General features: G+C 44.0%; 1 protein-coding gene across 4 annotated transcripts; it reads right to left on the bottom strand.

Moving 5' to 3' along the window:
- Nucleotides 1-5,559: 5,559 nt before the first annotated feature.
- Nucleotides 5,560-24,664, bottom strand: TAF7L (TATA-box binding protein associated factor 7 like). 4 transcript variants are annotated; one of them, XM_081963923.1, is made up of 13 exons: nucleotides 24,589-24,664; nucleotides 22,952-23,020; nucleotides 20,524-20,597; nucleotides 19,571-19,649; nucleotides 17,323-17,456; nucleotides 16,662-16,788; nucleotides 15,526-15,593; nucleotides 11,866-11,938; nucleotides 10,061-10,177; nucleotides 9,276-9,467; nucleotides 8,465-8,577; nucleotides 7,438-7,497; nucleotides 5,560-6,036 (listed from the first exon to the last, which is right to left on the bottom strand). In XM_081963923.1, exons 2-13 carry the CDS (start codon nucleotides 22,962-22,964, stop codon nucleotides 5,992-5,994), a joined length of 1,095 nt encoding a protein of 364 aa, XP_081820049.1. In that variant the 5' UTR covers nucleotides 22,965-23,020; nucleotides 24,589-24,664; the 3' UTR covers nucleotides 5,560-5,991. The 4 variants fall into 4 exon arrangements, with proteins under 4 accessions (XP_081820049.1, XP_081820051.1, XP_081820050.1 ...); XM_081963925.1 differs by having other exon boundaries at nucleotides 15,535-15,593; XM_081963924.1 differs by having other exon boundaries at nucleotides 20,524-20,594; nucleotides 24,589-24,656.
- Between the last annotated feature and the right edge of the window lie 23 nt (nucleotides 24,665-24,687).

Genomic DNA, 24,687 nt, shown 5'->3' with positions numbered 1-24,687 from the left:
AGAGAGCGGAGCAGCAGAAGACACAATAAAGAGGGAACATCGGAAGGGAGGTGACCTCAGACAACAGCAGAAAAAGGAAGCTCTCTTCTAAAGAAGAGAAGAGAGAAGAGAAGAAGGCAATTTCTATGGTCATGTGACCAGCATGACAAAACACTTGTACCTTCTCATCACAGTGGTACTTATTAATCTACTTTCTTTCTCTCATGCATGCTTTGGAACCGCTAGGTGGGCAGGAGCTGGAGCAAGGAATGAGAGCTCACCCCCTTGAGTGATGCTAGGGTCTTCAACGGGTTGGCAGCCAGCTGACAAGCTCCGTGTCTTTAACCCCTGAGCCGTTAAGCCCACCTTTTTACCTAAATATACTACTGATCTAATAGAGAGACGGCACTGTCCATTCAAACATAAGCTTCGTCTTAGTAACACTCACTACAGCGTCGCACCAGAACTCCGCCACCTCGTTGATCCTCATGGAGGTGAGCAACGTCTCCCACACTTCGATTTTGAACATCTTCCCCACAATGATCTCCATGGGAACTCCGCTATTCCGGCTGTCATCAATCACTGTCCTCTCAAAATCGTCTTTCAGGGTCTGGAAGTGGAAGGTGATCTGCATCGAAGGAAGATGACAGTGAATCCTGGTTGAGGGACAGACAGACCTGGCTGGCTTTAGATACAGGTCTTTGTTTCCAATATTTATCAGCTTTTTCTTGCTAGATGGAATCTCGACCGTAACTTATTCTCCTTTCTCCAGCAATGAGTGAATGGCATCGGCCAGTAATGAAACAATCTTAATCCATCCTCTCTTTCTCGCGCTCTCCCTTCCTCCCTCCCTCCCCCCCCCCCTCTCTGTCTGTCTGATTTTTTTAGTTTTAGGGTTCTGCCTTTTTGGAGCCACTCTCTTAGTTTAGGAGTCACAGCATTGAGTTTTCCTATGACCATTGGGGCTACGGATGAGACAAGAGAACCTGAAATTGATGTACAATACAATAGTAGAGTTGGAAGGGACCTTGGAGGTCTTCTAGTCCAACCCCCTGCCTAGGCAGGAAACCCTATACCATTTCAGACAAATGGCTATCCAACGTCTTCTTAAAGACTTCCAGTGTTGGGGCATTCGCAACTTCTGGAGGCAACTTCTGTTCCACTGATTCATTGTTCTCACTGTCAGGAAGTTTCTCCTCAGTTCTAAGTTGCTTCTCTCCTTGATTAGTTTCCACCCATTGCTTCTTGTTCTACTCTCAGGTGCTTTGGAGAATAGCTTGACTCCCTCTTCTTTGTGGCAGCCCCTGAGATATTGGAAGACTGCTATCATGTCTCCCCTAGTCCTTCTTTTCATCAGACTAGACATACCCAGTTCCTGCAACCGTTCTTCACATGTTTTAGCCTCCAGTGCCCTAATCATCTTTGTTGCTCTTCTCTGCACTCTTTCTAGAGTCTCCACATCTTTTTTATATCGTGGCGACCAAAATTGAATGCAGTCTTCCAAGTGTGGCCTTACCAAGACACACAGACATGTCTGTCTGTCTATCATCTATCTAGCTATTGGAGGACCCAAATTGTTGGGGGGCAAGAGACCAATTCTGTAAACTGCTTAGAGAGGGCTGAAAAGCACTGTGAAGCAGTATATAAATCTAAGGGCTATTGCTAATACTATTGTCTGTTCTTCCTTCTAGGTGGGCAGGACCTGGTGCAAGGATGGGAGCTCACCCCATCACACAGCACTCAGGTCCCAAACCCAGATGGTCCGTTTTCCAGCTGACAAGCTCAGCATGAACAGTGTTTAGAGTGCAGTACTGCTGGCTACTTCTGCTGACTGCCGGCTGCCTGCAATTTGGCAGTCCAAATCCCACCAGGCTCAAGGTTGACTCAGCCTTCCATCCTTCCGAGGTGGGTAAAATGAGGACCCAGATTGTTGGGGGCAAAATGCCGACTCTGCAAACCGGTTAGAGAGGGCTGGAAATCACTGTGAAGTGGTGTTATAAGTCTAAGTGTGATTGCTAAGTGCTATCTCTCTGCGCAAACATTGTTTTCCTTAAAATAATTTTTATAAACTTAGAACCTAAACGCAAAGTAATATAAGAGAAATGAGGCAAAAGATATACAGTAGAAGAAAAATAGGAAAGATAGAAAGATTAAAGAAAGAAAACCCAATATAGATTGATAAAAAACAAAGAATATTTCTAGAGAGAAACTCCACTGCAAACTGGGCATTTGGAAGAGCAGAATGAGATCTGCTCTTCCAAAAAAAACCAGCCATTATGTGGCTATTATGGCTACTTACAGTCCCCATCTTAAACTCAACATAGCTAGTTAGTGCATGTAGACCTTTACCTTGCTCCCATCTTGAAAATGAGGCAGTTTCCCGTAACCTCCGTGCAAAATCTTCTTCTTGACTCCTTCCATGCTAAGGAGATAGGTTTCTTCCATAGGTATGACGTGGTGATCCTGGCGTTCACCTTTCCTTCAAATCTGGGCGAAGGCAATTCTTCTCTTTACACAGCAGGACACTTCAACCTACCTCATTTCCGATTATTTTATACCTGCGTGACTCAACAGATATCCAAACAGTTGCAACCAACTCTAGACAACTCTCTAGAAGCTCCTCCCCGCGCGAAGGACTAGAGGCTTGAGAACATCGCTTCAAAGGCTCAGCAGAAGTTTTAACGTTCGCTAATCTTCTTTCAGCCAGGTTAATGCAGGATTTGCAGTCTTAAAATTTTAAAATTAGATCAAGCTAAACAAAAGGGTGCCACCAATAGCTTTCTGGAAGATACTAGAAAATTCCTACAAGGACTGCAGGCCTATGAAGATCTGGCTCTTCTCTTAAGCATTGGGATAGGATGATCCCACAGTGTTGGTCTCTTCAGGGTGCCATCGGCCAGACAGCGTCTGCTGGTGAACCCCAGGGGGAGAGCCTTCTCTGTGGGAGCGCCTTCCCTCTGGAATGAGCTGCCCCTGGAGCTTCGCATAATCCCCGACCTCCGGTCCTTCCGACGCACCCTAAAAAGTTGGCTTTTCCAGCAAGCCGACCTGGCCTCTTAATTTTTATCTCATTTTTTAAATGTATTGGCCTATAAATTGGGTTTGTTTTTTGGATATGGATTTAATTTCTTTTTAACTTTCGGGATGTGTGTTTTTTAATGTTGTACGCCGCCCTGAGTCCTTTGGGAGAAGGGCGGCATATAAATCCAATAAAACAAACAAACAAACAGACAGACAAACAAGGATGGGGAAATTGAGCTGTAAGGATATTTGGTGTAGTGCCTGAGGGGGAAAGGTACCTTCATTTCCATTTTTTATGGATAGTTGTTAACTACCTAGTATCATTGTATGAGATTGGTGGCCATGTAAGTCCTCTAAATAAAAAGTTTTGAAGGAGAAACTCAGATGTGGAATGTGCTACTCCAGGCTGTAAGTAAAACTTACATAACAGAACAGGTGATCTTCAGTTTAACGGGTGGCTCGGTGGCTAAGACTCTGAGCTTGTCGATCAGAAAGTTTGGCAGTTTGAATCCCTAGCGCTGCGTAACGGAGTGAGCTCCCATTACTTGTCCAAAGCTTCTGCCCACCTGGCAGTAAAATTGCCAGTAGAAAAATAGGAACCACCTTTGGTAGGAAGGTAACAGCGTTCAATGCGTCTTAGTCATGCCGGCCACATGACCACAGAGACGTCTTCGGACAGCGCTGGCTCTTCGGCTTTGAAATGGAGATGAGCACCGGCCCCTTAGAGTAGGGAACGACCAACACATATGTACAAGGGGAACCTTTACCTTTACCTAATCCTCAATTTATGGACTTCAATTGAGCCCAAAATGTCTGCTGCTAAGCAAGGTATTTGTTAGGTGAGTTTTGCCCCATTTTACAACATTTCGGGCCACGGTTGTTAAGTGAATCACTGCAGATTCTTAAGTTAGCAACGTGGTTGTTGGGTAAAACTGGCTTTCCCATTGGCATCGCTTGTCAGAAGGTCGCGAAAGGGGAAATCACATGGCCCCGCCATAAATCTGTTGCCAAGTGCTGAATTTTGATCACGTCGCTATGGGAATGCTGCAGTGGTTATAAGTATGAAAAACGGTCGTAAGTTACTTTTCTCAGTACCAGTTAACTTCAAACGGTCATTAAATAAACTGTTGTAAGTTGAGAACTACCGTATTTTTTGGGAGTGTAAGACGCACCGAGATTTTGAAGAGGCAAATTTTTTTAAAAAAGTTTTTGCAATCTGCAGACCTCTCAAAAATGGCCCATTTTTTTGTGGAAAAAAAAAGGCATGCATAGTCTTTAGGAGGCTTATAGAGTGCTCCTGGGGCCTGGGGGAGGCAGAAACGAGCAAAAAACAGCCTATTTTTCGCTCATTTTTGCTTTCCCCAGACCCCAGCAGCACTCTGGAAGCCTCCTAAAGGTTATGCACGTCCATTTTTGCAAAGGGTTTCGGGAGGCCAAAAATGCTGTATTCAGTGTATAAGACGCACCCAGATTTTCAGTCTTTTTTGAGTGAAAAAGGTGCATCTTATACTCTGAAAAATACGGTATATGTTGCTCCATACATTTGTGTTAGGCAGGGCAAAAAGTTTCCTCCCTATGATGGAACACCTTAGACTAACTAATACTAATTCTTCCTTCCCTTTCATTGTACTTTTGGACTATTTTCTTATTCTGATTCCATACTTGGCATCTATATTTAAGCCTACATTTTGTATATTGTAATTCCCACAAGAGCAAATCCTTTTCAAGAGATTGGCAGTCACCAAGCAAGGGCCCTAACACAAGGACTCTAGTACTTTATCACAAACAGAATTCTCGGGACTAAAAATGTCTTTGTTTCTTTCCCAGACATCTAGGAAAACATCTTTTCCTAAGGCAAATCTAGACAGCACACTAAAAAGCAGAGACATCACCCTGCCAACAAAAGTGTGTATAGTCAAAGCTATGGTTTTCCCAGTTGCAATGTGTGGCTGTGAAGGTTGGACCATAAGAAAGGCTGAGCGCCAAAGAATGGAGGCCTTTGAACTCTGGTGCTGGAGACTCCTGCGAGTCCCTTGGACTGCAAGGCGATCCAACTGATCAGTCCTAGAGGAGATCAACCCTGACTGCTCTTTAGAAGGCCAGATCCTGAAGACGAAACTCAAATACTTTGGCCACCTAATGAGAAGGAAGGACTCACTGGCGAAGAGCCTCATGCTGGGAACGATTGAGGGCAAAAGAAGAATGGGACGACAGAGAACGAGGTGGCTGGATGGAGTCTCCAAAGCAGTAGGTGTGAGCTTAAATAGACCCCAGAGGATGGTAGAGGACAGGAAGTCCTGGAGAAATGTTGTCCATGGGGTTGCGATGGGTCGGACACGACTTCACAACTAACAACAACAAGGCATGCTAGCTGGAGAAATTCTGAAAACGGATGTCTGTACAGCTTGAAGTTGCTAAGGTAAATTTCTGCCACTATCAATTTTTGAAATTGGAGCTGTTGTGAGAATGATTGCTCGATGGTTGGGTCATTATATCCAAAATACTTGAAGAGTATCAAATAATCGATGAAATATATTCCAAATAACACATATATATATATACACAGAAAACTTTGTTTTTATTTCATAACGTTCTTGAAGACAAAAACAAGAATGTGCAAAGAGGAATGTTAGGAGGCAATTTTTTCTCTCGCACCATCAGTATTTACAAATATGCAGAGCGGTGTCATCCCTCGTGCCAGAAAGAATTGATTTCATGCTATTTAAAACACTGCGACATTGGCTCATCGGAAATCAGAAAAGACGCAGAGATGAAAAAAGAACCAAAGATTGTCCTGAAGTGAATTTTCAGCTTTCAGCAATGAACACTGTTTTTGTGTCCATCTTCTAGGAAATCCCGTTCTTTGCAAAACATTCACATTTTCTGCCTGTTTTGCACATGGTATTTGTACTACTTCCGGAGCCTGGCTAGAATCTGTGGAGGAACTTCTTGGTTCAATATCAGAACTTCTGTTCTTGGGAGTTTAAATCTTCATTTTTCCATCAGAGCTTCTAGCTGCTCTTGAAGAGATGTCAGCTGCAAAGAAAGAAGGAGAAATGAAAAAAAAAACTATTATTAAACAATGAAATCTACAACTGGTCCTCATCTTTCTCCTTCAAATAAAGATCCACGGATCTTCCCATTAGTTCCCCGATCTCTCTATCTCTAGGCAGACAATCTTTCCTATTATTATTCCTAACCCGTACGATAATCCTTTCTTCTCACTTTTATCAAAGGTGATCTAGCTAGGTCCATAGTTTCATCCCAAAAATGGGCCCGAGTGGGAGAACGTGAATGGAAGCTTTTTCTGTGCAGAGATTTTGGGAACAGAGCAATGAAGGAGAAGGGAAACATCAAGGCATTCTCCTAAAGTCATGACCCGCGTTTGATTTCCTCGGGGCTGTGTAGACAATGCAAAATGATCTCCTCGCGGTTGCTGAATCTTGCCCTTGTGGGTTTGTTCTCCAGCGCATGGCCCACCACTGAAGACTCATCAGGCAAGATCCAGAAGTCCATCTGCATTTAAGACAGCAAAGCCCACATTTTGGATAGGGTGGACTGCTGGTTTGAAAGAGGGCATCTGTCTCAAATGGAACAGCCTTCTCTCAACAGAGGAGGAGGGATACAACACAATCGGTCTCCAAACTACAACACAGTCCTTTTTCAGCAGTTCCAAAAAGTCTCCACACCCAGTTGCACCACTCGGGTGACCCTGAGGACACAGGCAAAGCTCCAAGTGGCCTCAATGACGCTCTAAAAAGAATGCAAATGACCAGCTTTTCTGCAAGGAGGAGGATAAATCTTTTCATTCCACACCATCCGGTCAGATCTGAAGAAGCTTCTTGGATGAGAAGCGAAACCTCTTCGGAGAATAACAAGAAAGTCCAGTTGCCTCCTGAAAAAGCACCTTTGGGACAACCGTGACCTGGATAGCTGAGAATCTCCACAAACAAATCTCCTTCATGGATTTCTCAGCCATCATCAGAGCTAATCTGAATTGCTAAAAAAAAAAAAAACAACTCAGAAGCAATTGCATTTGGGAATTGTCTAATTCACAAAACAGGGTCTCCACAATATCTTATTTTTTTTAAAAGATCTATTCTGATATTATAGATGTCAAGCAAAAGACCTTCGTCCTCTCCCCCCACACCCAAATCCCAGCCAGCTCAGCCAAGCAACATTAACTTGTAAGTACGAAGTTGCTCTGATGAGTCACCACTCATACGTGCACAATGGATGGAAGTTACCAGCAGTTCAGAGCTAAGTCAAATGCTCAGTAACCGCTTAGCGCCCTGCAAATATTTTCCCAGGCTAGCCTACCACTGAATGGTTCGCTTCTGCGTTTTGAACGTTCACCCCAGCTAAAATTGCTGCATCTTGTGGGTTTCTAAAAGCCTTCTTTCCACTCAGAATTTACCAAAACGGCAGAAATCTTACCTGCTGTTTCTCTCGCTCTTCTTGTTGTTTGAACTCATCCAGCACGGCTTGGAGGCGCGTCTGGGAATTAGACCGATAACAAAGAGGTTATCTATGAGCGCAGTGGTCAGAGTGCAGTACTGCAGGCTACTTCTGCTGATTGCCGGCTGCCTGCAATTTGGCAGTTCGAATCTGAACAGGCTCAAGGTTGACTCGGCCTCCCATCCTTCCGAGGTGGGTCAAATGAGGACCCAGATTGTTGGGGGCGAAAGGCTGACTCTGTAAACCGCTTAGAGAGGGCTGTAAAGCACTATGAAGCACTATACAAGTCTCAGTGCCATGGCTAGTCTTGCCTTAGCCATGAAAGATGGCCAGGTGATCTTGGGTCAGCTCCCACCTCTTAGCACAACCCACCTCTCAATTTTTCTTTGTACAGCACCAGAAAAATTGCATAAGCAAAATATATATTTAATATTGCATATCTTAACAGCAGCGAGGATCATATTTACACAATATTGGAAAAAAGGAATACCACGAGACGAAGAGATAAATTAAGACAGGGGTGTCCAAACTTGAGAACTTTAAGACTTGTGGACTTCAACTCTCAGAATTCCCCAGCCAGCCATGCTGGCTGGGGAATTCTGAGAGTTAAAGTCCACAAGTCTTAAAGTTCTCAAGTTTGGACACCCCTGAATTAAGAGGATACTGGATTATGCAGAAATGGACAGACTCACACCAAAGGCTCAACAGCCTCAGAATATTTTCAAACATGGGATTTATTCTGCCAGGGGTTGGGGGGGGAGGGGGAAAGGGGGGGAGGTTAAGAATGTGATCTGTACTGCTAAGCAAATAAAATAACCCAATCACCAGGAGCTGGTGAGTTCTAGTCCCGCCTTAGGCATGAAAGATGGCTGGGTGATCTTCAGCACAACCCACCTCTCAAAAGGTTGCTGTTGGGGGGAAAACGGGAAGAGGAAGGAGCATGTTCGCTGCCTTGGGTGTTTAAACAATAATAAAGGTGGGATAAAAAAATGAATTCCAGAGTCACCTTCAGTGCCAGATTCTCCACTTTCATGATGAGGTCTTCTTGGCGTTTCCTGCGCTCCTGGGTCTCCTGCAGCTTCCCCTTCAGGTTGTCAATTTGCTTCTGGATTCCAAGCGCTACAAAGAGAGAAATAAGAAACCAAGGTAACTATACTGACCGAGCCTTTTTCCCAAGAGCCTGAAGCAAAGTCCTGATCCCGACAAAAAAACGTTTTATTAATTGACTGTGAATTCTGCTCATTCACATCCAGCAAAGTCCTTCAAGGGAGGATTTACGGTCACAGACCTTATCTGGCTTGGAGAGCCGCCAGGCCAATATCTGCAAAATTTGGCAAGGAGTCTCGGAGAGTCACGAACCAATTAAGTGAACTAATTGTCTCCTGCAAACTCCACTCCCCTTTCGCTCCTCTTTTATTCCCTCTGGGAAGGGCCATTCATCATTCACCTGAGACTTACTCCCAAGTTGACCCCTATTCTTTAGCTGTTCCCTTCGTCTGGCCACTCTGCACATGTGCACACTGGGAACAGGCTCCAGCTGTTCTTCTGCCTCACTGATGTCTGACTCCGAAAGCAGCTCTGATAACTGTCAGATGGCCCTGGCCCTATCTCTGCCTCCGACACAGAGCCCTCATCAGAGCCTTCTCCAGACTCCAGGACTGGCCCATGTTCCTCCCCAACCTCCTCACTGTCTGAATCTACTGCCAGCTCCACTGGCCACTGGCGGGCCACAACAGTAATAAACCCAGAGCTGCCCCCAGGACCACCCAAAATCCCCTAACCCCATAGCACAGCTTCCTTTCCCACCAGCTCCTAACCGATTTGGCTGGTTCCTTCGTTCTCTTGCTGCTGGGAACTGGATTCGTTCAGCTTGCCCTGCAGCCTCCTCTCCAAGTCTTCCTCTGTGTCCATCACGTTCAGGTCTTCGTCGTCATGGTGATCTCTCTCATCTTCATCGCTGCTGCTGCTGCTGATTTCATTAAACATCTCCCGGAGCTCGTCACGTTCTGCTGGTTGGCAGAGAAAGAAAAAGGAGCCAATTGCTCCTCAATGTTACCGCATCGTGTCTTGTTCAGAACAATGGCTAATCTGGTCTCTACACCCCAATGCCCCCTCCCCTCATATAGAGCCATTTGGTTAGGACAGGAGTCAGCAACCTGCGGCTCTGGAGCCGCTTGTGGCTCTTTCATTCCTCTGCTGCGGCTCTCTCTCCAGTCGGCTCCACAATTGATAGGGCTTTCGGTTAGGACAGGGAGACGAAAAAGGATGCCGCACTAGGAGTAGACTCTATGGTGGTGGTGGTGGTGAGAAAGTGGACTTCCGGTCGGAGGAAAAACAACACCGCACTAGGAGGAGACTCTATGGTGGGGGAACTGGACCTCCAGTTGGCTCCAGAATTGAACAGGGGACTTCTGTTTAGGGCCTTTGTGGCTCTGAGTGTTTAAGGATGCCGACCCCTGGGTTAGGACTATCCTGTCTGCAAAACTCCAGGGGATCACAAGGTGGCAATAGAGAGCTGGAGGAAATACTAATGCTTTGCCGCCACCTAGTGGCTTTTCAAAAATTGGCAACGCTGGGGTAGCATCCTAAAATGTGACCATACCTGAAGATCCATGGCCTTGTTTATGCCCGGTCATGCCAGGAGAAGAAATATCCAGGCCTGTAAGCAGCCCATGATTCTCAGCTTCCTTCGTTTCATCTTCTGCAATCACTTCCCAGCCTGAATTCAGGCACGGTCAAGTTAAGGAAAATGTAATTCAATTCAATAGGGAACGACATCATCAAGAAACAGAATTTGCATCCATGTTGGATAAATTATTCTTGCATTTTCCCCACCAGTCTCACTCAATTTGATGAAGGGAAGTTCTGCTTTAGAAATGGTGTCCCAAAAAGAGAATTCCAGTCAAATTTCCATGGATGGAACGTAACGCCTCCGACTTACCGTATTTTTCGGAGTATAAGACGCTCCTTTTTTCCTCAAAAAAGAGGGTGAAAATCTGGGTGCGTCTTATATACACTGAATGCAGCATTTTTGACCTACTGAAACCCCGTCCCCTTTGCAAAAATGGACGTGCAGAGGGTTTGCACAGAGGCTTGCAAAGTGTTCCTGAGGGCTGGGGAGGGCAAAAAAGAGCAAAAAACAGGAGTACTCTACAAGCCTCTCAAAGCACAGCATGCCCTGTTTTATATATATATCATTTTTTTTTAATTTTCAAAGTAGACACAACACAAAGAATCCTCCTTCTTTACATACTGTAGAAAGTGTATCAGTTGGTTACAAAAGACTTTTGCGCATCTCTTCCACAGTCATCAACCATAATTCATATTAACTCAAGTTATTTTAACATATTACCATCATCATACCTCTATTTTCATTTGACTATAATTGTTTAAACGTCCTTCATCATTAAATATATCAAGATTTAAAACATAACCACCTACCGGCATTTCATTTGCTATTTCTAATATCCTCCAATAACACTGAATCCTTATGGCCTATTCTGGCTAAACATCCATAATATTTATTAACAAAAATTTCTAATCCTCCTTTCCAAATCACTGTTTACAATTTAATCCACTTTCCTTATGTTGTACCCATGCCTATATATACGTTGTTATCATTATCCCTCCTTTATTTGACTGTGTCCTTTATCATAACATTTTTCCCCCTAATAAACAAAATTTAACTAAATTTAACTTAGTTCTTTTTTATTAACCTTTATATATGTCAAAAAAGCCAACACAGGTCTAGGCTGCATAAACAGAGGGATAGAATCAAGATCATGTGAAGTGTGAATATCACTTTATAATGCCTTGGTAAGGCCACACTTGGAATTCTGCATTCAGTTTTGGTCACCACGATGTAGAAAAGATGTGGAGACTCTAGAAAGAGTGCAGAGAAGAGCAATTGGGCATTTCTAAAGCCCTTTGATGCCCAAGTTTAGGTGGTTCCCGGTTTTCCAGTAGCAGCCAAGCATGGAGCGCTTAGCTTCATTTAGCGACCGTTCAAAGTTACAAAAGGCCTGAAAAAAGCGACAGGACCATTTTACACACTTGCTGCCTCCTTGTGGTCATGTGATCAAAAACCAGGCACTTGGCAACTGGCATGTACTTACGACAGTTGCACTATCCTGGGTCAGGCGATCACCATTTGTAAACTTTTCCAGCAGGGTTTCGCTAAGTCAACGAGGAGCCGGAGTTGCTTAACGATCCCCTGGTTCATTTAACGACTTCCGTGATTTGCTTAACAACGGTGGCAAAAAAAGAGTCGTAAAGTGGGGCGAAACTCACTTAACGGCAGCCTTTCTTAGCAGAATGGGAATCTGGGGCTCCATTGCGGTCTTAATTTGAGGACTGGTTATTCATTTCAAAGCAAATCTTACCGGAGGGAGGGGGGGGGAAGGATACGGACACTGACAGCTTCGGCATCTGTGCTGAGAAGGCGCTTCACTTCTTTCTCCACATCTGGAGACTCGATATACTGCGACAGGGAAAAGGAGAAAAAAAAGAGAGAGATTGTTTAGCCCCAGCTGAGTTCTTGCCTCTATAGCACTTTAGGAGTTTATTTCTTACCACATGCTAGGTTCTCTAAAATGTTCAAAATTATATCTAGCAAATGTTGGAAATGTAACCCCCAAAACGGGCACATATTATCATATGTGGTGGAACTGTGTTAAAGAAAAAGAAATTGGGCCAAAATATATAAGCGGTTTGAAAAGATAGGAAACACACATGGATTTTAAACCTGAACTTTTTCTATTAGGTATAGCACCAGAAAAAATGTGATAAGCAAAATGAGCCGCGGTGGCGCAGTGGTCAGAGTGCAGTACTTCAGGCTGCTTCTGCTGATGACCGGCTGCCAGCAGTTTGGCAGTTCGAATCTCACCAGGCTCAAGCTTGACTCAGCCTTCCATCCTTGCAAAGTGGGTAAAATGAGGACCCAGATTGTTGGGGGCAAAAGGCTGACTCTATAAACCGCTTAGAGAGGTATGTAAAAGCCCTGTGAAGCAGTATATAAGTGCTATAGCTACTTTCCTCCCTCCCTCCCTCCCTCCTTCCTTCTTTCCTTCCTTCCTTCTTTCCTTGTGGTTAGAATGCAGTATTGCAGGCTGACTCTGCATTCCCACTGCCAGCAGTTCGAATCTCACCAGCCTTCCAGCCTTCCCAAGTGGGTAAAATGAGGACCCAGATTGTTGGGGGCAAAAGGCTGACTCTGTAAACCGCTTATAGAGGACTGTAAAGCACTGTGAAGCAGTATATAAGTGCTATAGCTACTTTCCTCCCTCCCTCCCTCCCTCCTTCCTTCTTTCCTTCCTTCCTTCTTTCCTTGTGGTTAGAATGCAGTATTGCAGGCTGACTCTGCATTCCCACTGCCAGCAGTTCGAATCTCACCAGCCTTCCAGCCTTCCCAAGTGGGTAAAATGAGGACCCAGATTGTTGGGGGCAAAAGGCTGACTCTGTAAACCGCTTATAGAGGACTGTAAAGCACTGTGAAGCAGTATATAAGTCTTATTTTGTTACTGCTCTTGCTATATTTATTGTTGCATGTCTCAACAGCAGCGAGGATTATATTTGCACAATGTTGGAAAAATGAAGAAATACCGTGAGATGAAGAGATAATTAGGAAGATACCGGATTGTGCAGAAAGGGACAGACTCCCATTGAAGGTGAAACAGAGAGAAGATACAGAATGTTATCAAAGATGGAATTTATTCTACCAGTGGTTGGGGAAAAATGGGTGGAGATTAAGGTTTTAAATGTATTGTCTTTTAAATTTGGTTTGTTTTTGGGATATGTATTTAATTTTTTTAAACTTTAGGGATGTTTTTTTTTAATGTTGTACATCGCCCTGAGTCCTTTTGGAGAAGGGCAGCATATAAATCCAAATAAACAAACAAACAAACCAGGTTGTAATCTGTACTGCTAAGCAAATAAAATAACCCAAACAACACGATGCTTATTAAGCACCAACAAAATGTAAGTGATAGAAAATTCATAAAACTTTCAAAAAAAGAGAGAGTTTATTTCTCTCCTAACTTTCTGCTGTGGGGCACATCCATATATAGCCATCAATCTCACCTTTCACATTCACTTCTGCACAATTATGCAAGGCTTCACACTAGCATTCTGCCTCTCCGTGTCATAGGTCAAAATTTTCTCCACCTGGTCATCGAAAAGGCACAAAAACTAATAGCTTGCTGCAAAGGTGTGTTTGTTTGTTTTTCAAGAGGCAATTGGACTTTCTGTTTTTTCTTTGAAGAGGTTTCCCTTCTCATTCAAGAAGCTTCTTCAGCTCCAGAAGAAGCTTCTCAGATGAGAAGCGAAACATCTTCAAAGACAAACCACAAAAGTCCAGTTGCCTCTTGGAAAAAAAAGTACCTTTGGCAATGAATTGGGCTACAAAATGTGTGCAAAACCTTAAACGGCAAGGAAAAAAATAAGAAAAATAAATGGAGAACTCAGACCAGGGAATAGGAGAGAAGAGAAGAGAGCAACAGAGGGCTTAATTGAAGAACAAGAATATGGAGGAAAAAGGAACGGAAAATGGAAAAGAGCTAAGAGGTTTCCATTGGAGTAAAATAGACTAATAGATGAAACAGGGAATGATAACTTGGATTAACTTTGAAGGGTCAATTAATGATGCTGTAGATGCATTGAAAAGGAAATAAGGGTAAAATGGAAAATGCAGCGGTTCCTTTAAGAATCTTTGGCCTGCCACACTCTCTCTTCTAGCTTCATCTTTCGTATGCATATTCATTAAGGGGGGGGGGGGGAATACCAATGGGCAGAATGTGTTGTTTTCAAAATAAAAAATTCCTTTCTAGAAGCTCAAGGTTATTCTTTGTCTCCGCACCGTGGCACCTGACCGGTACCAGCGGGGTGGAGATGACAGCGTGGAAGAAGAAGATTGGAGCATGTGATGGATTAGTGGGTGTGGGGACAAGATCATGAACTTTCAACTGAGTGGGAATCCTAGGTAACGTCCAGAATTGGGATTTCCATAGATGTACCAACATGCCTGACTTATTAAATTGGAACTTTAAGGAAAGGTTTGCCTTGGACTCTGATTTAATTCTGCATGACAATCGGAACGCTGACACACCGGACAACGCTTTGTTCTTAAATATGGGTGTGTAACAAAAAATAAAATAAAAACTTGATTAAAAAATAAAAATAGAAAAAGGACCTTTGGCTAGACAACCATGACCCGGAGGACTGAGAATCTCCACAAACATTTAGTAGCTTGCTGCTGATCTACCCACACCCCCTGTGTTCCTTGTTCCAGGTTTTATTGTGTGTGTGTGTGTGTGTGTGTGTGTGTGTGTGTGTGTGTGTGTGAATGAGGTCAGGGGGACTGGAGAAGATGGAGAAACAGGGTGAATCCAGAATGACACCTTGGGTTCAAGAGGAAGGGATGAAATCTCAGGAGCTTGGAGGTGGGGCCAAGTAGGTATTCCCACCCAGAAGCAACTACTCAGGTCATAGCTCCAGAGGACTTCATTGTCTATCTTCTCAAGTTGCACCCAAACCGCGAGATATCGTGAGGACTCTGCTCGTCAACCATGCACCCCAAAAGTATCTCAAAGGAAGGGCGACCATCAGCTCTTTCGAGCGTTTTCCTCATTCTCAAAGCAGAGGTTTCAAAACTTCCCACTTAGAATAAACTTCCTAGAACAACGTAAGAATAAACTAAGATACTGTCTACCCTGCATTACTATTACTATTAATCTTCTCATCGTTCCTATCCCCCATCTCCTCCCACTTAGGATTGTATGACTGTAACTTTGTTGCTTGTAGCCTTACGTTTTATATTGATTGTTTCCTAATAGGATTTGATTGCATATTTGTACCCTATGACTATCATTAAGTGTTGTACCTTATGATTCTTGACGAATGTATCTTTTCTTTTTATGTACACTGAGACCACATGCATCAAAGACAAATTCCTTGTGTGTCCAATCACACTTGGCCAATGAGGAATTCTACTCTATTCTATCCTTGACTTAAATTTCCAATTGTGCTTTGCATTTGGACTCCATAAGCAACAGATCTTGAAGGCTCACGTACAGGGCTCACCTTCTTCTTAGCCGTCTTTCGGAATCGCCTCTTTCGGACGTTCTTCAACGGGAGCGTAACTGCAAGAAGAAGACAAATGAATTGGCAAAGGGAAGACAGAACAGGAGGGTGCAGCCAACTGGTCTTTGGGGGTGTAGGAGAGATGCTAGCGGTCTGAACCAAAGATAGGAAGAACGATGGGTCTCATCATCCTTCATGAGGAAGGTGTTGTGGCCCACGAGCAGATTCGGTCAATGAGGAGGTTGGGGAGGAACATGGGCCAGTCCTGGAGTCTGGGGAAGGCTCTGATGAGGGCTCTGTGGACACAGAGGAAGACTTGGAGAGGAGGCTGCAGGGCAAGCTGAACAAATCCAGTTCCCAGCAGCAAGAGAATGATGGAACCAGCCAGGTTAGGAGCTGGTGGGAAAAGAAGCTGTGCTATGGGGTTAGGGGATTTTGGGTGGTCCTTGGGGCAGCCCTGGGTTTATTACTGTTGTGGCCCGCCAGAAGAGCTGGCAGCAGATTCGGACAGTGAGGAGGTTGGGGAGGAACATGGGCCAGTGCTGGAGTCTGGGGAAGGCTCTGATGAGGGCTCTGTGTCGGAGGCAGAGAGGGGACCAGGGCCGTTCTGACAGTTATCAGCTGCCTTCGGAGTCAGACATCAGTGAGGCAGACAAACAGCAGGAGCCTGTTCCCAGTGTGCGAATGCACAGAGTTGCCAGACGAAGGGAAAAGTTAAAGAACAGGGGTCAATTTGGGAGTAAAGCCACAGGTGGAAGATGCATGGCCCCTCCCAGAGGAAATAAAAGGGGAGCGAAAGGGGAGGGGAGTTTGCAGGAGACAATTAGTTTGCTTAATTGGCTCGTGACTCTCCGAGACTCCTTGCCAGGTTTTGCAGATCTCGGCCTGTCAGCTCTCCAAGCCAGATAAGGTCTGTGACTGCAAATCCTCCCTTGAAAGACTTTCCTGGATGTGAATGAGCAGAATTCACAGTCAATTAATAAAAGGGTTTTTTGTCGGGACCAGGAGTTTGCTTCCTGCTCTTGGGAAGGCCTCAGTCAGAACAGAATGGTGAGGGCATGGAGGTAGGGGGACAATGCACAGATTAAGGCTCGCTAGTGTAGGTGAATGACCCAAGAGCTACTCACTGCCATGATTCCAGATAAATTTCTTCTCCCGGTCTTTATCCTTCTTCTTGTTGGCTCTAGCATCGGTACCAACGGCTGGTTCCTCTAAAGGAGGGTAAAGTTCTCCATCCACAGTGCACACGAGCATCTGAACAGACAGAATAAAAGAAAAATTGACTGTTATCAGAGAGAAATTAGAAGGGGTAAAAAGCCCAAGGAAAGCTCTGTTAGATCAAAGGAGAGGCTTGCTTAGTTCAGTCTTGTCAGAGGGGTCAGTCAACCAGTTATCAGTGAGAAATTTGTAACATGAGCACAAATTGCTCAGCATTGGAGATAAGACTCTGAATCTTCATAGCTAGTTGCCACTGCCTTTTTTTTTGTCATCCACCATCAAGTTGTCTAATTTCCTTCCAAACTTCTATCGATCCAGAACTGACGGGAGTTTTAAGCTCCAGGATGGCAGTTTATTAGAAATCCTGCACCCTCAAAGAACTGTGAAGATCAACTGTATTCCATAATTATTTGCGGTTTGGAGAAAAAAAAAATAATTGCAGATTTAAGAGGGGAATTGAAAAGAAGACATGCCGGTGAAAATGAAAAGCAAAACCATCTTGGCTGAGCTTTCTGACTGGTGGAGGGCTCATGAATTAATTAGGGCATCTTTTGAAAACCTGACATCTACCTGGCAAATGTCAGCCGTCTTGTAGAAGGTCTTCTTATCGATGGTTTTCAAGCTTTCCATGGTGCAGGGCAAGTCCACCAACTTGGCAGCTAAGGGGACACGGTCCACTCGTACAATCCCATGACGGCCATCCGCTGCAAGGATAGGGAAATGGGAGAATTGCTACGTCAGGGGTGTCAAACTCAAGGCCCACGGACCACACCTGGCCTGCGGCGTGCTTAGAATTGGCCCTGGAAAACAGCAAATGACCAGCCCAGGATGCCTCTGTGTGTGGCCCCTCCGAGCTCTGTTTTCACTGGCAGAGGGCTGCAGGAGGCTGGCATGGTCCAAAACAGAGCTCAAGAGGGGCCATGCCCACACACGCACACACACACACACCAGCTCCATTTTTGCTGGCACATTGGCTGTAGGAGGCCGTGGCAGCCGAAAACGGATTGTCGAGCTGGCCACACCACATACAAACGCAACCCAAGGTCAAACACAACCTTGATGTGGCCCTCGACGATATCGAGTTTGACACCCCTGTGCTATGTGGTACTTATGAAACATTCAACCGTTGTGTATTTTTTATGATCAACTAGCCGATAGTTGTCGTCCGGGTATTTATTTATAGGTGGAAAATGTCCGGACCAAACATAATTTCTAATGTTGGATTTCCCCCCCTTGCCAGAGGGAGCCCCCTTGTGGAGTACTTTGAAGCTGTTATCATGGCAACTGCACTGCGCTGTACAGTAGAAGCCATTTTAAGGCACAACAGGCTGTATCGTAACAGGACACACACCCTGAGGGGTTTTCGAGGTGTCTTACCCCCACAGTATTTGTTTCCAGAGAGGAAATCATCTGTGTACCACGTTTGGTTGAAATTGCTCTAGGCATTCCAGAGTTATGCTGAAACACAGGCACACTTTTATATATATATAAAAGTAGCGAAATGTGTGTGTGTGTGTGTTTTTTAAATAACGAGAAAGACTCCATTTAGAAAACGCTTTTCTGTTCATCTTTTCTCCCTATCTTAGAAATGGCAGTGAAATGAGATGTTAAACCACATTCGAATGTTTTCGACTCTCAAGAAATGTGTCCCCAAAAGGCATGGGATGAACTACTCAAAAGTCAATGAACCGCAATGGCAACAGAACAATATTTTACTAGGGTCCAAGACCAGTACGAAAATTAAGTAAAACAATCCGATGCAATCACAATATAAGTATAAGTATAATCTTTATTGCCATTGCACTTAAATTCAACGAAATTGGTTAGGGTTAGGTTATAATAACGCTGTAACCGTTCAAGTGGGCTTTTCTTGACCAATCTGGATATCACATAATCTTGTGGCTATGGCAGAAAACCTGGCTATTAAAAATATGATTTCAGGACACCTGTCACTTAAGAAAACCTCAAGACAATATTGATTCAGGTGACAATGGGTGGAGACTAATCAAGGAGAGAAGCAACTTAGAACTGAGGAGAAACTTCCTGACAGTTAGAACAATTAATCAGTGGAACAGAAGTTGCCTCCAGCACTGGAAGTCTTTAAGAAGATGTTGGATAGCCATTTGTCTGAAATGGTATAAGGTTTCCTGCTTAGGCAGGGGGTTGGACTAGAAGACCTCCAAGGTCCCTTCCAACTCTGCTATTGTATTGTATTGTATTGACAATCAGTACTACAATACTAAATAGCTGCAGAAAGAAGGGGAAAATTTACTAATGACATAAAATTCTTGACATTTTTAGATTTCTTGCTTCCTCATCCATCCCTTATTCTTTTATGTTACAGGTAATCCTCGACTTACGACCACAATTGAGCCCAAAGTTTCCATTGCTAGGTGAAACAATTGAGTTTTGTCCCGTTTTATGACCTCTCTTGCCACAGCTGTTAACCGACTCACTCAGCTGTGAAGTTAGTTACACGATTGCCAAGGGAATCTGGCTTCTCCACTGACTTTGCTTGTCAGGAGGTCACAAAAGGTGATCGCATGACTTATGCAACCGGCATAAGTACATGCCAGTTGCCAAGCATCTGAATTTTACTCCTGTAACCGGGTTTTTTTTTTGCTGCAACTGTCATAAGGGTGGAAACCCCTTACAAAAGTCACCTTTTTCAGTGCCGCTGTAACTCTGAATGTCCACTATACGAATGGTTGTAAGTCAAGGACCACCTGCACCTGATTTTTATTTTGTGTTTGTTTATGTATGCTTTCTCTATTTAAAAAAAGGAAGAAATGAAAAGAGCCTGGTGTTGTCCCCTTACCATGCAATTCAATCGTGAGCCTGTCCTTCAAGTTGACGCTCCCAGATTGAACAGCTCTCCGCACCGTAGAAGCATATTCCTAAACAGAGAGGCAGCGAGAACAAGGATCAAAGGACCATGACAGACATAAGCAGGAATGACAGAAAAATGAAGACCCCCAAAGTCCCTTCCAACATTCTGTTTATTCTATTCTATTCTATTCTTTCTTATTCTAATCTATTCCATTCTTTCTTATTCTATCCCTATTCTATTTCTTATTCTGTTCTTATTCTATTATTCTTATTCTATTTCTAATCTATTCTATTATTCTTATTCTATTTCCATTCTATTATTCTTATTCTATTTCTATTCTATTCTATAATTCTATTTCTAATCTATTCTTTTATTCTTATTCTTTTTCTAATCTATTCTTATTCTTATTCTATTTCCATTCTATTATTCTTATTCTATTTCTATTCTATTCTATTCTATTATTCTTATTCTATTTCTATTCTATTATTCTTATTCTTTCTACTCTATTCTTTCTTATCCTATTCCTATTCCATTCTATTCTAATTATTTCTTATTCTATTTCTTATTGTTCTTATTCTATTATTCTTATTCTATTCTATTCTCTTATCCTATTCCATTCTATTCGAATTATTTATCTCTTATTCTGTTCTTATTCTCTTATTCTATTTCTATTCTATTCTATTATTCTTATTCTATTTCTTATTCTATTTCTATTCTTTTCTTTCTTATCCTATTCCTATTCCATTCTAATTATTTCTTATTCTAGTTCTTCTCTTCTTCTTCTTCTCTTCTTCTTCTTCTATTTCTATTCTATTCTATTATTCTTATTCTATTTATTATCCCATTTCTTATTCTATTTCCTATTCTGATTCTATTTGTAATTCTATTCTATTCATTATATTCCTAATATATTCTTCTGTTCTATTCTTCGGGTCACTTACCGGAGGCAGCCGCAAAACAAACTGGCTCTCTAGCTCGTGGGGGATGTTATCCTTGTTCTTGGTCATCCTCACTTCTTAGAGGTTGAGAAGACAAGAAAAAACACAGTTACCCAACCGTTTCACATGCGCCTTTCCTGAGCACTGCTAAGCAACTTGCTGAGCTGCTAGCAATCAAACAACAGCGGTGCATACAAATGTATTCCATCCGGAAGCACCTTATCAGAGAGAACCGAGGCGTTACACCATAAGGTGAAGCTAATGTCTATGGGGATTCTCCATCACCCAGGTCATTGTTGTCCCAAAGATGCTTTTTCAAAAAGGCAACTGAACTTTCTTGGGTTTTTTTTTCTTTCCTTGAGAAGGATGAGAAGTGAGACATTTTCAAGGAAAAAACTGTACTTCCAAAGAAGGGGACAGTTCTCATTGGAAAATCAGCACGGAATTAAATCCGTGTCATGGGATAAATAAACGTATTTGATGGGGCTGAGAAAGATTTCACTTTAAGAGTTTATGGAGATTCTCCGCCATCCAGGTCACGGTTGTCCCAAAGATGCTTTTTCAAAAAGCAACTGGACTTTTCCTTGAAGACGTTTTGCTTCTCATCCAAGAAGCTTCTTCAATTCTGACACCTGAAATCCACCTGGGCTCGTTGCCACGGTTGAGAAACCCTTCTCTATTGTCAAATCCACAGAAAGAACGTTGAAAGTCAGAACTTGAAGAAGCTTCTTGGATGAGAAGCGAAAACAAAGTCCAGTTGCCTTTTGGGAAAAGCACCTTCGGGACATGTGTTGAAACCCAATTTCAGCCTTATAGGTCTGAGATGCATCAGAAGCCATGAAATTTGAAAGCAGAATGGTTTCCTTAGCTCAGGGGTGTCCAAACTTGGGAACTTTAAGACTTGTAGACTTCAACTCCCAGAATTCCCCAGCCAGCTGGCTGGGGAATTCTGGGAGTTGAAGTCCACAAGTCTTAAAGTTCCCAAGTTTGGACACCCCTGCCTTAGCTCATCGCATCCACTCGGCTTATTTCCATTATTTAACTAAAGACAATGAGGTTGCTTCTACTTAAAGAAGAATACGTTAATGTTTTGTTGTTGTTAGTTGGGAAGTCGTGTCCGACCCATCGCGATCCCATGGACAACATTGCTCCAGGCCTTCCTGTCCTCTACCATCCTCTGGAGTCCATTTAAGCTCACGCCTACTGCTTCAGTGACTCCATCCAGCCACCTCATTCTCTGCCGTCCCCTTCTTTTACCCTCAATCTTTCCCAGCCTTAGACTCTTCTCCAGTGAGTCCTTCCTTCTCATTAGGTGGTCTAAGTATTTGAGTTTCATCTTCAGGATCTGGCCTTCTAAAGAGCAGTCAGGGTTGATCTCCTCTAGGACTGACCAGTTGGATTGCCTTGCAGTCCAAGGGACTCGCAAGAGTCTTCTCCAGCACCAGAGTTCAAAGGCCTCCATTCTTTGGTGCTCAGCCTTCCTTATGGTCCAACTTTCACAGCCATCCATTGCAACTGGGAAAACCAGAGCCTTGACTTTATGCACTTTTGTTGGCAGGGTGATGTCTCTGTTTTTTAGTATCCTGTCTAGCTTTGCCATAGCTTTCCTTCCCAGGAGCAAGCGTCTTTTAATTTTTTGGCTGCAGTCCAATCTGCGGTGATCTTGGAGCCCAGGAAAATAAAATCTGTCACTACCACCATTTCTTCCCCATCTATTTGCCAGGAATTGAGAAGGCCAGATGCCATGATCTTATTTTTCTTAATGTTGAGCTTCAAGCCAACTTTTGCACTCTCCTCCTCCACCCGCATCAAGGGGCTCTTTAGTTCCTCTTCACTTTCTGCCATTAAGAGTGGTATCATCTGCATATCTGAGGTTGTTGATATTTCTCCCGGCAATCTTAACTCCAACTTTTGATTCATCTAGCCATGCCTTTCTCATGATGCGCTCTGCGTATAAGTTAATAGTTGCACAGCTTCAAAAAAGGACAGCTCTCTTTCCACCGTAAGCAAACAAGCAAAACGCCTTCTTAGCTCTTTCAAATAAGGTGCCCCCGGGAGGACAGAAGTACAGTGGTGGAGCATTAAGGAGAACATAGCGCAATTTGATTGTGTGAAGCATGAAAATGCAAACACTGGAGAAAAGATCCTGACACTTGCTGGAACATGTAAAGGAAGAAAAGCTCCGCTCCCATTAAATTAGTACTGTAACAAGAACGACTTGATCCTTGTTTATAAAAGCTGGCCAAGCACAGCCATCACACACACACACACACACACACACACACACACACACACACACACACCAGGAGTCTGCAGTTCTCCTGGGCATCGCTTTAGAAAAGCAGAATAGCTTTTTGCACCAAAATCAGCACACCTTCTAGAGAGGGAGCGAAAGACCCACCACCAGAGAAACGTAAAACAAACACATTACTTGCAGACGCCATTCCTCCTCTTCTTGCTTCGCGCAAAGGTTTATAAAAACTTGTATCATTCAAAAATACTAAACGTAAATGCAAAGAAAGAGAGTTAAAAAAAAACCACAGAGATTATCTGCAGATGAACGTATTGCTACATAGGGGGATTAAACGTATCATATGGTCTTCTGTTCTTGGAATGAGACATTATTTCTGTAACAAAAAGCATACGGGAGGCACTTCCTTGAATCTGTTTCCTATAGAACTTCATATTAGGGATATGTCACCTGCAAATCAGGAGATTTCTCAGCTCTGCAGCATTTATCCAGCGGCAGCAAAAATGAAAGAGGCACAACCCAAAAGTCTCTTTGTAATTTATAAAGAAACCATTTGGGAGAGGAATGCGGTTCTGTAGGCCAGACCTAGGCTTGCAAAAGCAGACAAAACCTCCTCAATGTCTTTGGGGCAAAAGACTATGTGGACTCTCCTGCATCAAACCTTGAAATTAATCAGATTTGCTCGAACCATGATTTAGAAGTAATGCAGAATTCCCTGGACTTAAGACATACGCCAGCTAGAAGGACCAGTGCAGGCTGCAGGACCACATGCCTTCCTGGGACAGAAAGCCCCCTTCCCCACCCCGCAAGCATCTCGGCATCTCTCTAGGATCTAGACTCATCTAAAATGGTATAGGTTCTCCTGCTTGAGCAGGGGGCTGGACTACAAGACCTCCAAGGCCCCTTCCAACCCATTCTATTCTATTCTAAAATTTAACCCAGTATTTCCCATTCAGGGCCGCTTTAAGACAAGTGGACTTAAGGGGACCTTGGTGTTCTTTGAGCTTGGTTGTTTTCTTGCAGACGGTTCAGTACCCAACTAAGTAACATCATCAGGGCTAGAAGGGAGTGGGAGAGGAAGAGGAGGACTGTGGGGTTCTTGGGTTCTCTCTGAGCTTGGTTGTTGTCTTGCAGACAACTAGGTAACATCATCAGCGTTACAAGGGAAGGGGGGACTGCAGAAGGAAGGAGGAGAACTGTGAGAACTTCGCATCTCTGAGCTTGGTTGTGATTTATGCTGAGGTTTCATGACCCAACTAGGTAACATCATCAGTGCTAATGAGGAATGGGATTCGCTCAGTGTATATTCTAGTGCCTTGACCTGTCAATGTTGTTGGGACCAAGAAGCCCACTTCAATCCAACCCCCAGCTACCAATAGTCTCATTTACCCATACAGCTGGACTTCAACTCCCAGAATTCCCCAGGAAGGAACCCTTCCCCACTCTCAGCCGCTTTAGAACTGGGGGATTCTGGGAGTTGAAGTCCACCCGTCTTAAAAGTTGCCAAGCTGGAGGGAATCCTGGTGGAAAAGGATGAAAAACCAATCTCGACCCCAAAACTAAGAAAAAAGAAGCCTCGACACCCCCCCCGCACAGATGGAGGGGGGAGGAAGCAGGGGCTTCGAGCCCCAAAAAACTATGGACCCCGCCCCAAAATAAAGATGCGGGGGAAGGGCGCCTAGGAGACCGAGGACCCCCGGCTGCTCCGAAGGGGCTTCTTCCGGGGGTCTCCCCCTCGTTATGGCAGGGCTGGGGTTGGGAGCTTGCCGAGGGACCCCGCGGGAAGCCAAGCAGGGTCTCCCGCAGACGGGACTCACCTGCCGCCGGTTACTCGACCGATCGAGATGCGGAAGCGGAAGCAGAACCGGAAGGGGCGGGGCCGCGGCCAGAAAGGGAGGGAGGGAAGAGGGGGGATC

Source organism: Natrix helvetica, assembly GCF_964273705.1.
Source record: "Natrix helvetica genome assembly, chromosome: 11".
NCBI lineage: Eukaryota > Metazoa > Chordata > Lepidosauria > Squamata > Natricidae > Natrix > Natrix helvetica.
This window is presented reverse-complemented; position numbering and strand designations above follow the sequence as displayed.

Coding starts and splice junctions, on each gene's coding strand:
- TAF7L (XM_081963923.1), bottom strand. Junction 8,578..9,275: donor CGAAGGAACCAGCCAAATCG/GTTAGGAGCTGG, acceptor CTCTCTTTGTAG/CGCTTGGAATCCAGAAGCAA. Junction 7,498..8,464: donor TGGAGAATCTGGCACTGAAG/GTGACTCTGGAA, acceptor TCTAATTCCCAG/ACGCGCCTCCAAGCCGTGCT.